This window comes from Barbus barbus (genome assembly GCF_936440315.1).
Source record: "Barbus barbus genome assembly, chromosome: 41".
NCBI classification, from domain to species: domain Eukaryota; kingdom Metazoa; phylum Chordata; class Actinopteri; order Cypriniformes; family Cyprinidae; genus Barbus; species Barbus barbus.
The window spans coordinates 7182429-7199403 of NC_136719.1; the positions used below are offsets into that span (position 1 = coordinate 7182429).

General features: G+C 38.2%; 1 protein-coding gene across 2 annotated transcripts in view; it reads right to left on the reverse strand.

The window, feature by feature from the left end:
- LOC306860149 (sodium/potassium-transporting ATPase subunit beta-1-interacting protein 3-like) overlaps window positions 1-16975 on the reverse strand; it is a 65298-nt gene that overhangs the window by 14258 nt on the left and 34065 nt on the right. For both annotated transcript variants that reach the window (XM_079401701.1, XM_079401702.1), the window contains exon 4: window positions 8844-9041. In XM_079401701.1, coding sequence (XP_079257827.1) covers window positions 8844-9041 — 198 coding nt within the window. The remainder of the gene's footprint in view (window positions 1-8843; window positions 9042-16975) is intronic.

Genomic DNA, 16975 nt, shown 5'->3' on the forward strand with positions numbered 1-16975 from the left:
CTCTGTCGTTGCTAATGCTAAGTGTCCTGAGTCGATTTTAGCATTCTTTAATATGGTTGCGAAGGTAATCTAAGTGATTGTTAAAGCATTGCTATGTGGTTGCTAGGTGTCATGAGTGTTTGTATGGTTGCTAAGGTAGTCTGAGTGATTGCTAGGGGGTTGATATAGAGTTGCTAGGTGTTCTGAGTGATTGTTATAATGATGTTGCTATATGGAGATGGTAGGTGTTTTAAGTGATTATTAGGGTTTTGGTATGGAGTTGCTAGGTGTGCTAGGGCATTGCTATGGAGTTGTTAGGTGATCTGAGAGATTGATATGGCGTTGCTATGGAGTTGCTTGGTGTTCTGGGTGTTTTTAATTTGCTGCTTTATGGAGTTGCTAGGTGTTGTCAGTGATTGCTAGGGTGTTGATATAGAGTTGTAAGGTGTTCTGAGGGATTGCTAGGCCATTGCTATCGAGTTGTTAGGTGTTCTGAGTGATTACTAGGGCGTTGCTATGAAGCTGCTAGGTCTTCTAAGTGATTACTAAGACGCTGCTATGGAGTTGCTAGGCGTTCTGAGTGATTGCTAGGGTGTTGCTAGGTGCTCTGGGTGTTTTTAGTGTGCTAATTTATGGAGCTTCTAGGTGTTGTCAGTGATTGCTATGGCGTAGCAATGGAGTTGTTAGGTGTTCTGAGTGATTGCTAGGGCAATACCATGGAGTTTCTAGGTGTGTTAGGGTGTTGCTAAGGAGTTATCAGGTGTTCTGAGGGATTGCTAGGGCGTTGCTATGGAGTTGCTAGGTGTTCTGAGTGATTCCTCTGGTATTGCTATGGAGTTGCTAGGTGTTCTGAGTGATTGCGAGGGCGTTGCTATGGAGTTGCTAGGTGTTCTGAGTTATTCCTCTGGTATTGCTATGGAGTTGCTAGGTGTTCTGAGGGATTGCTAGGGCGTTGCTATGGAGTTGCTAGGTGTTCTGAGTGATTCCTCTGGTATTGCTATGGAGTTGCTAGGTGTTCTGAGTGATTGCGAGGGCGTTGCTATGGAGTTGCTAGGTGTTCTGAGTGATTGCGAGGGCGTTGCTATGGAGTTGCTAGGTGTTCTGAGTGTTTTTAAAATGCTGTTTTATGGTTGATAAGACACTCTTAGGTGGATGCTAGGGTGCAGTGAGTGGTCACTAGGGTGTTGTTGTGTGTTCTGGGTGTCTGCTTTTATTGCTATGGTATTCTGGGTAATTACTAGAGCGTTGTATACTGGCCCAAGTCCAAAGACCCAAACCCTATGAAGGAGATCATGTTTCCACAGGTTTACTGTATATTTTCCAACAAGTTAAGAATTACTTGTGATGTTCTTTATTTGTTATTTTCAATAAAAGCATCCACTAAATTAATAAATGTAAATGTATATGCAAATTAAATTGTGTGTCATGTGTGGGATTAGTTACTCACCAAAGTTTAATACTCAGCTTTAGCGGTTTGTTGAAATCCCTAAGCATAAGTGTGTTCAGCAGGAATGGCAGGCACGTCTAATAAACCATTCATTATGAGAAGCACATGGCCAATACTACATTACTCAAAGAGACGTTAGAGAGAGTTTAACAAAGTCCTGTGCCAAGTGAACAGGGGACGGGTGGGGGTGTGTGTGTGTGTGTGTGTGTGTGTGTGTGTGTGTGTGTGGATGTCGGGCATATTGATGGGTAAGGCAGTGCCACAGAGGCAGATGGCACAGCTCTGCATGATAACACACACAGGGCAAACTCAAGTCCCAGAGTGTGGCACTATTCCAAACCAATTAATCTGTTATTGGGCAGATTGCCCGCGTACACCTTCCCCGAAAACAAAAAAAAGAATGCTGTGTGTTTGCATATGAACGAGAGAGAGAAATGGATACTGAAAAAAAATGGCTAAATGACAGTCTAAGAGGTCCGTGAGAGGCTGTGATAGAGTGGCTGAACGAGTATGTTGAATATGTTTTTAAAAGTAATTTGCTGATTTGAAGCTGAGGAAACATTTTTGATTATTATTATTGTTAAAAACAGTTTTACTAATTATTTTTGTGGAAAAAGTTATAAAACAAATTCAGGATTCTTTGTATAAAGTTTAAAAGAACATAATTTATTTGAAATAAAATGTTTTGTAACATTAAAAATTATATAACTTTGATCAATTTAATGCATCCTTGCTCAATAAAAGTAATTTCTTTTTTTAAAATCCCAAACATTTAAAATGTACTGTATTTTTATTAATTTTATAAATATGTATTGCTCAGGGCTCTGATCATTTTCTATTGTAATAATAACTGGCTTACTGTACATACATTATCACTTGTTCCATACAAGAACAGTGCAGACTGAATCACACAGCAGAACAGGCTATTTATTATTCAGCTATAAATATTAAATATTTTGTTGAAGAGCTCTCTTACTCAGAGATCATGAGACAAATGTAACTCAAATGTAATAAATTCAGGCGAAGAGTGAAAAGACAGACGGAGCGGTTCTGCACCTGAGATCTGACCACTCTCAGCTCAGACCCAGTGAAACACCTGATATCACATTAATTATGGTCATTAAAAAACATAAGCTATTTAAAAGTCAAGGTCTTAAAGCCAGGACCTTCTGTTTCAGGCCTTCCTCTGCTGAATTTCATTCTTTCTACTCTTTGGTGAAGTGGTACAAAGTTATGCAGATTTAACCTGTTCACTCGCCTCTGATATATAAAGCGACAGAGCTGACAGGTTGGGTTAACGGTATTTCGGCTGTGTTTCATGGACTGATCATTCAGGTCAAAGGTTAAAGCTGCTGTAGAGAGACAAGGTTTCTGGGTCAGTGGCCTCCAACTCCCTCAGGGTGTTTCTCAAGCCAGCTAATTCAGATTTCAATCTCTCAGTCTAGTCTTTATAATGCCTTTAATATGAATAGAATTATCTCAAAATTGTTTTTGTAATCATTGTGGAATCTGCCTTAAGAAATACTCCTTAAAACTCAATTAAAATGTAATGAATGTAAGAAAATAAACTTGGTGAAATGTCTGTGGATGCAGATTTTTTAGCCTGGGAATTCAGCCAATATCAAAGGCAAAGCCTAACTGCCGTTTAAAATAGTGCCAAACTTCAGAAAAAAGGTGATAATTTTGCAATTAAAGACTGTTTACACAAAACTGCTTCAATACTTAGTGTTTTTATATATTTTATATTTTATATATTTATACACTGAAATCCTTATTTTCAAGAAGCTTAGACTTTCACTCTTCATTTTTTCTCAGGATGGTTATATCATATTGAATTCTTCAAAGAATAACCACAATATACATTTGGAAACTGACTATTAATTGTCTCTAATTAAAAAAAAATGTGCTTCTGATGAATCTTAGCTGTATATACTGCATTGGATGTGAATTATTTACAAGTTTATGACCAATTATATGATTCAGAAAGACTCAGAGAATGAGAGATGTTCTGTCTGTATGACTGACAGATCAAACGCCGGCTCTACACAACATGGTTCTGTCGTCCCAACACTTATATAGCACTTCTGTCTGATCTGGGCTTTGGTACTACACCTAAATAATGCTCGAGTTTGAGTTCCCCTGGAAATAAAATCTATATTAGGAAGAAATCACATCACAGGCCTGAATGTCAGTTTCACAGATAACAGAGAGAGAGAGAGAGAGAGAGCGCTTACAAGAACTTCTACGCCATATAAAGACAAAAGTGAATCCTAACACAGAACTATCATAATGAAACGCATCAAAGTGTGTTAATAACAGCACATCTGTCATCAATAGGCTTTACGACTTAATATGGCATAATATTTATGTCTGTAGACCAAACAAAAGTTTAATATTTAGTAGTACTAATCAGAAATATACATTAAGCCTTGATGTACCTTGTGAATGTGTGTTCTTTAAAGTCTCTTATCCTAATCAAGGCTGCGTTTATTTGATGAAAAATACAGAAAATATTGCAATATTGTGAAATATTAGTACAATTTAAAATAACAGTTTTAATATACTTTAAAACATAATTTATTCCTGTGATGCAAAGCTAAATTTTCAGCATCATTGCTCCAGTCTTCAGTGTCACATGATCCTTTAGAAATCATTTGAATATGTTGATTTATTATCGATGTTGGAAACAGTTGAGCTGTGTATTTTATTTGTTTGTTTGTTTGCTTGCTTTTTGAACATCTCATATATATATATATATATATACACACACACACACACATACATACATACACACACACACACATACATACATACACACACATACATATATGCACACTGAACAAAATAATAAACGCAACACTTTTGTTTTTGCCCCCATTTTTCATGAGCTGAACTCAAAGATCTAAGACTTTTTCTATGAACACAAAAGTCCTATTTCTCTCAAATATTGTTCACAAATCTGTCTAAATCTGTGTTAGTGAGCACTTCTCCTTTGCCGAGATAATCCATCCACCTCACAAGTGTGAGAAGTGCTCACTAACACAGATTTAGACAGATTTGTGAACAATATTTGAGAGAAATAGGACTTTTGTGTTCATAGAAAAAGTCTTAGATCTTTGAGTTCAGCTCATGAAAAATGGGGGCAAAAACAAAAGTGTTACGTTTATAATTTTGTTCAGTGTATATATTGTTCATGTATATATTTTAAAATGTCCAAAACTATTCCCTTCAGTTCACACTTTAGTATGTATATTATTTCCATTATAAGTACTCCTTTAAAAGTAAAGTACAGTATACTACTACTTTACAGTGACACCACCAGCTGGAGCATCAGTCCAAAAACTCCACTTCTAATTCTTATCTGCTCTCAAGTAGTGTTACCTTAGTTTCAGCTGGTTGAAGCCGAGGGAGAGAAAAAAATAATAATAAGAGAGACTGCAGTAATACAGACCCAGAAAGTGTGAATACATGTCTGAAAGACGGACACACATCACAAAAACCTAATGCTTTGACCCACCACATGAACATGATGTCTGACGGGGTAATTACGTCCCAAAGTCACCCTGCTGTGACAGAAATTAGTCCAACACACACACACATTGTAAACAGCACTTCTGATGTCTCTCTCCTTCAGTTGCTGGAGGTAGAATTCACAGCCGTATCACATCTGAATCAGAGCACTCTAAACAACACTTCACAAAAGTGCTCTCGCTGCAAGACACACTTACAGCACTTCACACCCACCAGATCTGAGATTAAAAACCAGGCAAAAATTATCCACCTGTCATGGCTGCCGAGCGGCTAAACAAACGGCTCTCAGATGTTTGCAACTGGCCACGTCTAATCAAAAATCCACTTACATTTGTGTGTACATAAAAAGTGATTAAACCGCCGCAGGGAGCGAAGGGAGACACTTTGAAGTGAAACTTTTCTTAATCATGTTCTCAGACGTGAACTCAGCAACAGTCTGGAGGGGCGGAAAACAAGCTGAATTTGTGATAACGCTGCAGAGTTTGAACGTGACCGTTTTTTAAAAGTGTGTTTGGGTGCTGAAGGAAAATGAGCAGGAATTCACCCAAGAATCATACATATTTAAACTGCTTATTTCTTTATATTTAAAACATTTAAAAATGTTGCATTTTGAAGCCTCATGCTAATCTCATGCCGATACCTAGAGGATAATTTATTATTTATTATTATTAGCAGCAGTAGTAGTAGTAGTAATTAGCAATGGTATTATAAAATAGTTTGGGGGGGACCTAGTTTTGGACAGTTTTCTTTTGAAATGATGCCACACCTCTTTTGCTTTGTGGCCTCAATGCAATACTAAACTTTGCAACAACAACAAAAAAGTTTTTAGATATCAAGTAGATTTTCAGTGTGGATTGAATTTCGGGTGAAAAGTTCCTTGAATTTCCAGCAATCTATTGTAGCTCCCTGGGGCAGAGAGCATGATGAGAAAGGAGGTGATGAATTCCCATACCATTCGGACAAGATATTCTTCTTTGTCTCAAGCAACTGCCTTATCTTGACTTCAGTGTTTTACCGAAGAGAGAAGCAACTGAGATATGAGAGGGAGAGATGTCAGATGAGGAAAAAAAGAGGGAAAACAGCAAGAGACCAAGATGGAAGAGGAATGAACTCATCCACCCACTTATGCTGATAAAACATAAACGAAAAAAGTACAGAAAAGTGAAAACTGAGACAGAGTTATGACAGCAGTACTGTTTTTCTTCTTTGAAAAATGGTGAGTGAAAGAAGGTGCTTACCTTCAAAATATGTTGACTGTCAACCTCAGGAGGTCAAAGTAAATATTATATTAATTTATTTTAATTTTTATTTAACTTTGCAATCCCATTACTAAACTTTGGAACTTTAATTTGTTAATTTTTAAATTTAAATTAAATAGAAAAAATATATAATATAATAATCATGTCAAACTAGTCCTCATAAATAACTGCATTTGTGCACAGATGTTTAAAGAAATGTAATCATGGCAGACCAAAGTGGTAAAAAAACAAAAAACAAAACAAATCAGTCATTGAGAGCTAAAAGTGTAATCCCAGAAAGAAGGATGCTGAAGTACGAAAAACAGAACGGCTCACATCTGAAGGGCGAAATTTATGAGTTCTCCAGTCGCACAGGTAGCTCCCTCATGAGTTACACTAATGAGGAAAGCAGATGGTGCTCTCACATACGCACCTCTCAGTTGTCATAGAGGAAGGGATTTACATGAAGCTCTGCTAATGACTCTTTCAGTTGTTCACTTGTCATCTCAGGTGTGTGTCCTGCTCTACTCTCTGACTGTCCTCCTGTGACTCCTGTGATGAAATTCTCAGAAGAATGAGAACGTGACTATTCACTACAGCAGAAGTCTTTTTGATAGCGACCTAGTTTAAAGTCTGAAGTTACACACACACACACACACGTCTCAGAAATGTTTATGAAGCATCTGGCCCGACTCGTCCTCTCAATCCCGAGCAACAAAACAATTTGTCACAGGTGACAAACCTCTCTCTCCCAATGTTGCCCACTAACACAAGCCATATTTCTCCCAAATATATTTATTTAGTTAGTTAGTGTAAATATTAGTGCTGTCAAACGATTAAATCGTGACTAATCGCATCCAAAATAAAAGTTTTTGTTTACGTAATATATGTTTGTGTACACTGTGTATATTTATTATGTATATATAAATACACACACATACAGTATATATTTTGAAAATATTTACATGTATTTACATGTCTATATTTATATTCATATAATTTATATTATATATAAATATATTTAATATATGAAAATAAAAAATTTCTGAAATGTATACATGCATGTGTGTGTATTTATATATACACATAATAAATATACACAGTGTACACAAACATATATTACGTAAACAAAACTTTTATTTCTCCTATTTATTTATTCATTCATTCAAACCTCTTTGAGAGATTCACATGGCCCTTTAGCCATCTTCTCATTTGTCTGAGCATTATAGTTCTTCATTTTCAAACTGTGGTGACAAGACTACAAGCCGAGTACTTTGGGCACTGGAGATAAAGATCTGTATCCCTCACTAATCTCTGCATTCCCACAGAAGCAGCATGTAAGAACTTGACTGGAGTGTGTGTTTAAGTTCTCACTTCCTGCAGGCCACTTTGTTCAACTCTCACCATGAAGTTATCAGTTCATTGTTTGAGCATGAGCAGATAGTCATCCCTCTGAATAAGCTTCCAGCACTCCTAACCTACACTGAACCAGTTTTTAGTTTGGCTCACATTTATTTGAAATACAAACCTTTTGTAAAAATATAAAAGTCTTTACTGTCACTTTTGATCAATTTAATGCATCCTTGCTGAATAAAAGTATTCATTTCTTAAAACATTTTACCCCCAACCTTTTAAATGGTGCTATGTTGTTATGTTATATGTTATGTTATGCGATTAATCGCATCCAAAATAAATGTTTGTTTACATAATGTGTGTGTACTGTGTATACTAATATGTATATATAAATACACACATATGTATATATTTAAGAAATATATATGTAATATATATTTATATTAATATAACATAAATTATATATAAATATGAAAATATTTCTTAAATATATTCATAAATATGTATGTGTGTGTGTTTATATATACATACATATATACAGTACACACACACATATTTCGTAAACACAAACTTTTATTTTGGATGCGATTAATCGTGCTTATTCTATTTGGCCCTAATATACTATACTATACTATAATATAATATATTATTGCACTGGTGTTTGCAGATGCCACTTGATGTAATATTTTGGCTTTTGTATTTAATGCGATAACATTCAGACATTAAAAGTGTAGCTTAAGTCCGAATACTTTTGAAGGTCATTGTCCACAGTGCATTTAAGTCAATAAAACAAATCCCTTTTCAGAAAATGAGCTCACAGTCTTTCTGCTTGCTGCCTGCTGATTATAATCCACTGACTTTACCCAACTAACCCTGGAGCAGCGCCAGACCACAAATCAAGGGGCCACTTAAGCACAACAGTAGGGCTTCAGGACTCAGGCCGGGGCGTTTTGCACATGTACGGTGTGTGCAGGCTACACTTTAGCCCACTGTGGCTTTAAAAGACTGGTTAAGTGTAGAGAGGCAGCCAATAATTTCCTACAGTAATGAAAAAGCACCATTAGGATGGAAGAGTGTCTGGAAAAAAATGTGCATTATGGGACGCTTTTGGTTATGCTATGTAGCAGACATGCACATATAGTAAGTCTAAATATAGTGTGTGGAGACCATAAACTAGAGTAAAAACAGGGTTTTTGGACTATTGAAGGAACGCTTATTGACTGTTTTAGCTTTTCTGTATGACATGGCATATAATTTGTTTGTGTGTATGTATGTATGTGTTTGGAGTGACTTACAGAGATAAGGATTTGGAAGCCACTTTGCAGGACTTCAATGTACTGGTACTCCAGCAGGCAGCCCATGATGGATATATAGGACTGTGCATCTGCACTTCGGTTTCCGCTGGCGGGGATCTCTCTTCGGACACAGCCCGGCCCGTGCTCGCTCCACCAGGAGTGGTGTGCCGAGATGTTAAAGGTCAAGAGGTCGCTGTCCTAAAACGACAGAGAGGAGGAGCCGTCATCAGCCTCAGCCACATGTCAATATAAAGGATGAGAGAGTGAGTGACAGAGACTGCGCCCTGTAAAGCATGCATGCATAATTTAACACGGAACTGACAAAGAATCTGTTCTATAGACATGAGAGAGGGAGGAAAGACGCGTACACATACAGAAGAGCACACTATCGCTTTCAAAATGTGCTCATTGTTTATTTATTGTGGTCATATTTTATGACCGGTTTTACACATGAAAACTGATAAAACTAGGTAAAATTGTGGTGTGTTATGCGCAAGTTATTCACACAAGCAATTGTTTTCTGTGGTTACATATTCCACAGAGTACTATCTCCATTATGTTGTTAAATCTCTCATATCGTCTACTTGCAGTTAAGGCCAGGCAATTTATGACAGTGTATTTTTGGCAATGTAAAATAAACCAACATTCTGAATTTTGTGATGATTTAAACATTTTATGACGATAAACACAAACCTTTTTATTTAGCACTTAAGTTTCATTTCATTTATTTAGCACTTCAATTTCATTAAGTAGGTCACATTTATATGCATTTATTATTATTATATGCTTTTTTTACTGGTCTATATAAATAAAATAAATTATCTAAATAATTTAACAAACAATATATTATTGAATAAAAATAAGTTTGGAATAATTACGTTTTTTGAGAGAAGTCTCTTATGCTCATCAAGCCTGCAGTTATCTAATGTAAAAATACAGTAGTAAATAACAGTGATATTGTATTTTACAATATTCTGGTTTTTAAAATGTAGGTTTTTTTTTGTTTTTTACCATTTCTTTTCAAAAATTTTATTGTTTTCTATTGTAATATATTTTAAAATGCCGTTTGTGTCAGACTTTTGGTCCTGTTTTGCCCCGTTGTTCTTCCTGGTTTTCCTTATTTGGTCATTTTCCTGTCCTTGTTTAGTTTGATCATCATTCTGATCACCAGTTCCTTGTTAATTTACTCATTAGTCCCTCATTTGGTTCAGTATTTATAGCCCTGCCTTTCTAGCTCACGTAGTTTTAAGAGGTTGTGTTTGTTTATTTTCCTATGTGGATTTATTAAAGACTGTTCGTTTGACTATCTGCCTCCTTCGTGCTCCATTGAGTTTCTTGCTCCAGCAACCCGTGACAGAAGACAGGATCCAAAAGATGACTGCTGAGGACAAGTTGTGGGGTTTGCGGCAGGCCAGTGGGAGGTTGGAACGGTATGTGGAGGATTTCCTCAAGCTTGCTAACCAGCTGAGCTGGCACGATGCCGCTCTTGGTGCGTGCTTTCAGCAAGGGCTGGATGACGAGACGATCCGCTGCGATCTTTCCGTGTGTGATTATCCCCTGATTGAGCTAATTAATCTTGTTCTTTATTTAAACGGTTCCAATTATGAAGTTGAAGTAAAGAAAAAGTTTCAGGCATGCCACATCTCGCCAGCTCCCTCCTAGCCAGGTACCCCCACATACCGAACCAACGGTTCAAACCGCCTGCTCTGCCCCAACTACCCCCGTATCCTTCTAAGCTCCACCATTGTCCTCAGCCCAGAAACACCAGCCTTTCCTGAGCCAAGTCTGCCGGCTGCTGCTCACTCAAGCCCTCAGCTGACAGCAGCTGCCTCCCTCACGTCTAACCAGAAGAGGAATATGAGGAGAAAGAAACTGCTCTCAGCCCTCGTACCAGCCCCAGAGCTCGCTCCATTGTCGGCTCCAGCCCCAGAGCTCGCTCCATTGTCGGCTCCAGCCCCAGAGCTCGCTCCATTGTCGGCTCCAGCCCCAGAGCTCGCTCCATTGTCGGCTCCAGCCCCAGAGCTCGCTCCATTGTCGGCTCCAGCCCCAGAGCTCGCTCCAGCATACATCTCAGAGCTCCTGGATATGGCGCTACCCCCAGAGTTCTCGGCACACACACGCATATTTTTCTATATAAATATATACAGTATATAGTATCTAATAGGCTACAATGCATGTGTGGACAAAATAGAAATATATTATATATATTATAGAAAATATATCAACGTCATAAAAGTGTTGACAATATTTCTAGCTAAATAGGCCAGCCCTATTATCATGTTGTGCCACAGCTTGCTCACAGCAATACTATCTTACAATATTTCTTTCCATTTAAAGTAAAGATTTCTGACTCCCAATTCACATATTACTGCAAATAAAGGGAATAATTATGTTTGCGTCTGTTCACACAGTCCTTAACCTGAACATTGCATGTGCAGTGAAATACAAGTGTCACCTCAGAGTTATGCGTCTGTGTTGCAAATGTTCCTCATACGCTCATGGATACGTGTACATCAGATGTAATGGATTCTGTCAATCCACACAGTTCTCAGGCTGTATGAGATGAATGACACTTGTCAAAATGAAAACGTATGGACTTTTCTATGCTTATTAGAGAGGAACTCGTCCTTGACCTCTTTCTGGCTAATGGAGACACAGAGGCGTTTGTCCCCTTCATCATCAGCAGGCATTATCATTATACGTGTCACTATATGTCACTGAGAACAGTGTGTGTTTGCTTGTTCGGAGAGGGGGTCGATACAGACCGTCCTGTCCCGTATTTAATCACAGCCACAGTGTGAGACTGACAGCCACAGCCTGCGGCCATGCATGAAAGGATAACCCCACCAAAACACCTCAATCAAGAAGACAGAGAGAGAGAGAGTGTTTCCAAGCACTTAATACGCCTTTCCTCTTCAGTGAAACTACGTCTCATGTTCAGAGAGTTAATATGGCTCTCCATTATCTGAATGTGAGAGATTAATTCCACGTTCATGTTGTGTCAGAATTATTGTAATTATGAGATGACAACTCTGAGCGGTTTGAGTCTTCTGAATTATTAGTTTCCATGGCAGCGCTCACAGCCAACAGATTCATGTGCAATTTTGTTGTTGATGACAGCAAAATACTTTAAGACAAGAAGATTAAAGATCAAAGAATGAGCACAGTAGACTTCTAAAATTAATATTATAATTATTAAAATAGTCACTTTTTTCCCCTGGAACATTAGAATTATAATCCGTAAACACTGCAATGTATTTACGCTGACAGGAATGGAGGTGCATTTTATAATTTATCTGCTAAAAACTATTTAATTCATATGTTTCCAAAAGAGATATCTAAGTAGCTGAGTTGCTTATTTAATTTGTCCATTTGCACCGGTTTGACTCACTCATACTGGTTTACGCAATGTGTTTGAATATCATAGGTGGACACTATAATATTGACAGTGTGATCAGTTAAACAGCAACATGCATGCACTGCCTCCTTTCACATATTTTGCCTGCATTTCATGGATACCGGCACACTGCAGATAATAAATAAAGTGATAAACACTGATATGATAAACACTGTAAGACAGACAGACATAATAAACAATGTGAGACACTGACAGAGACCATTTATCACTATCATCATGAGAACCGCATGATAAACACTGCAATACAGACAGACAGATAGACATGATAAACACTGTGTGAGAGAGAGACAGACAGACACTATAAACACACTGACGGACTGACGGACAGATAGATAGATATGAAACACATTACAAGACATGAAAAACACATTGATGGACAGACAGATATGATCAACATTACAAGACAAACAGATAGACAGATTTGATAAACACTGTGAGACGGCAGACAGAGAGACAGGCAGACATACAGATACATAGAATCTAATGTCAGACTCTAATGTTTCATTCAGACTCATTCTTCTCATCACAGTCTAATCATAATCAGTCTTACAGTAGGGGGTCCTCAGTGCAGCATGATATTATCATATGGTGTGTCATTTGCTGTATGACAGTAGAGACAGCAGTGAGCCAGTCATATTTTGAGGTGTTTCATTGAGGGGTGTTGTGGGCCGTGTTAATGCAGGGGTTGCATGAAAAAGGCTGAATAATGGGGAGCAGGTGGCAGAGGGTCGGAATCAGGCATTAACCCAACAGATGGACACACATCGCTCCCTCACTGCTACATATGGACAGCAGGAGGACAAGCGGCTAATGGAGAAAACACACACACACATATAAACACACAGAGACAGAAAAAAAAGGATCAATGCACAAACTCGCTGCTTCTGGACAGCAGATCTGTCTGAGTGAGCTCATGAATATTCATGCATTGACTTTATAGAGGTGAGGGGGTTTGGGGGAAGGGTGTCCCACCTGTGACAGCACAGTAAAGAAAAGGGAGGGAGTGACGGAGCGTGACTGTGTGAGACAGAGGAAGAAGAGGATGAGGATGAAAGACACAAAAATCAAGGTGGGATAAAATGTGACTGAGCACATACACATACAATAAATGAATAAATAAGTGCAGAAAATGCTTCCCATATCTTTTGTTTTTAACGTCCAAGGCCATGAGTCCAAATACACAACTCTCTTATGAGCAAAGAACAAAACTAAAAAGATTAAAATAAATACATGAATCAAACAACATTAAATACAGCTGATACAGCTTATATACAAATATAAGCGTGGATTGTGCTGAACACATTGTGTTGTGGGATAAATTATTGGCTGCTAAGCCATTGAAGCCACTGAAATTCAAGAGACACTGAGAAACCAAGCACTCAAACTATAAGAAAAAGCCTGTTGAGATTTTTCAATGGTAAGATTTTTTATGTTTTTGAAAGAAGTCTCTTCGTCTCATCAAGGTTGCAGTTATTTGATCAAACACAGTGAAAACAGCAATATTGTGAAATATTTACTGAAATTCAAAACAACTCTTTTCTATATGAATATATTTTAATATGTAATTTATTTCTGTGATGCAAAGCTGAATTTTCAACATCATTACTCCAGTCTATGGTGCCGCATGATCCTTCAGAAATCATTTTAACATTTCTTATAATCAATTAAATTTTAAATTTATTTATTTATTTAGTCATTTAGCAGACACTTTTATCCAAAGCGACTTACAAATGAGGACATAAGAAGCAATCAAAACCAACAAAAGAGCAACAACATGCAAGTGCTATTACAAGTCTTGGTTAGCCTAACGCAGTACAGATAATTATTATTATTTTTTTTTATTTTTTTTTTAAAAGACAGATAAAATAAAATTAGAATAGAGAGTGCTAGAGTTAGAGGGTCAAGTAAAGATGGAACAGATGAGTTTTTAGCCGTTTCTTGAAGATGGGTAAGGATTCGGCTACTCGGATTGAGTTGGGCAGGTCATTCCACCAGATGGGAACAGTTAATGAAAAAGTCTGTGAAAGTGTTTTTGTGTGTCGTTGGGATGGCACAATAATTCGTCGTTCACTTGAAGAACGCAAGCTTCTAGAGGGCATATAAGTCTGAATGAATGAATTTAGGTAAAGGGGTGCAGAGCCAGTGGTGGTTCTGTTGGCAAACATTAATGCCTTGAATTTAATGCGAGCAGCTATTGGTAGCCAGTGCAAATTGATGAACAGTGGTGCAACGTGCGTTCTTTTCGGCTCATTAAAGATTAATCTTGCAGCGGCATTTTGGGTTAATTGTAGAGGTTTAATAGAATTGTCTGGAAGACCTGCCAAGAGAGCACCTCAATAGTCAAGTCTGGACCAAACAAGAGCCTGAACAAGGAGATGTGTTGCATGTCCACTTCTGAAGCCAGATTGGTTACTGTCCAGGAGGTTGTTCTGTGTGAGAAAGACAGAGACTTGGTTGAACACAACTCGTTCAAGTGTTTTTGCAATGAAAGGAAGAAGGGAAACCGGTCTATAGTTTCCTAAAAGAGTTGGGTTAAGAGTGGATTTTTTTAAGAAGTGGAGTTATACGAGCTTGTTTAAATGCTGAGGGAAAAATTCCAGTGTGATTAATTCCAATGTGTTAACGATGTGAGTGAGTGCAGGTACAACTGCAGGAGAAATGGCTTGAAGGAGATGAGATGGAATAGGATCAAGCGGACAGGTAGTAGGATGACTGGAAAGGATGAGTTTAGAGACTTCTGCCTCAGAGAGTGGAGAGAAGGATGTGAACGAGTGTATGTTTGCTGGTAAGATGTGTTTGATAGATTGTGGTTTGGAAAATTGTGCAGTGAGGTTTGTAATTTTATGAATGAAGAATGTGGCAAAGTCATCAGCTGTTAGAGATGATGAAGGAGGGGGAAGAGGAGGACAAAGGAGGGAGGAAAATGTTTTAAAAAGCATGCGAGAGTTAGGTGAGTTGTTAATTTTGTCATGATAGTATGTCTTTTTAGCAGTGGAAACATTAGCAGAGAAGTCAGAGAGGAGTGAGCGATATAAATTAAGGTCAGTAGGATTTTGTGATTTGCGCCATACACTTTCCGCAGCCCTGAGTTTAGAACAATGTTTTTGGAGAACATCAGATGACCAAGGGGTGGTACAGGCCGGCTTGGAAGATAAGGGGCAGAAAGTATCTAAACAAGACGTCAGAGTGGAACAGAAAGTATCAGTAGCACTGTTAGCATCAAGAGAGGATAACTGTTTAGGGGGAGGAAGCGAAGATGAAACCATAGCAGATAGCCGGGAGGGTGAGAGTGAACGCAAGTTACGTCGAAAAGTGACATGTGGAGGGGTATGTGATGTGTCAGGAATCATGTTGAGGGTAAGAGTGAGGAGGAAGTGATCCGAGGTGTGTAGTGGAGTAACCAGCACATGATCAGTGGAGCAGTGTCGTGTGTAAATAAGGTCCAGTTGGTTGCCTGATTTGTGAGTAGCCGTAGTTAGCACTCTCTTGAGATCAAAAGAGGCAAGCAGAGTGTGGAAGTCTGCAGCCTGAGGTTTATCTAGGTGGATGTTGAAGTCTCCAAGTAAGACAAAGGGAGTACCATCCTCGGGAAAGGTTGAGAGCAATGAATCTAATTCTTCCACAAAGTTACCTAGTGATCCTGGAGGACGATAAACAACTACAAAATTGATTTTTAGAGGGTAGGTAATAGTAACTGAATGTGATTCAAAAGAGCTGTTGATACTCAGAGATGGTAAAGGAGTAAATGTCCAATTATTAGAGATGAGCAGACCAGTACCTCCACCTCTTCCAGTCAAACGGGGGGTGTGGGAAAAGGAGAAATTATTGGAGAGTGCTGCAGGTGTAACATTGTCTTCTGGTTTGATCCAGGTCTCTGTCAGGGCCATGAGGTTTAACCTTGAATGACTAGTAATGGAAGTAATGAAATCAGCTTTGTTACAGCAGACTGACAATTCCAGAGACCAATAGAAAAAGAAAGTAATGTATTAGCAGACATAGGCAAAGTGCGCAGGTTGATAGGATTGCGCCGTCTACAGTGTGTGATGCGTGGTTTGTGAGTGGAAGTGATAGTATTGATCTGGAAACACATAGTAAGAATAGGTTATATAAACTAAAACAGAAGTGAAACAAGTAGTAGGAATGAGGATAATTAAAAATCGATACTTATGTCCTCTGCCGGTGTCCCAGCCCGGTTGAGTCGCACGGTAGAGTCGATGTTCTTTACACTCTTCGGTCGTCACACGAGGAGGGCTTTACACGACGGCTGCCGTGGTATAATAACCTTTTTTTTTATACCCTTCTAACAAATCACTATTAGAATTCAGCTAAACCCACTTTCCTGTTTTATCACAAAAAATGGCCAAGCAAGTGCAGACACTGACAAGATACGCGATACAGTATGAGACCAAACGCGATTAAATAAATTAAAATAAGAGCATTTATTTGAAACAGACATCTTCTGTAACATTGCAAATGTCTTTATGATCACTTTTGATCATTTTAACGCTTCCTTGCAGGATTAAGAATTTTGTATTGTAAACAATTTTGATACCGTTGCTTCTCCACTTTTGAAGCAAAACCGGTAAAGAAACATCCTCTAAGCAAGTATGCAGGACATTCTTACACACTCCAATAGTGACTGTCATTTTACTGAGGAGGATGTAATTAACCTCTTTTTTGGACCTGGAACAACCTTCCTGTCAAACAAAACATC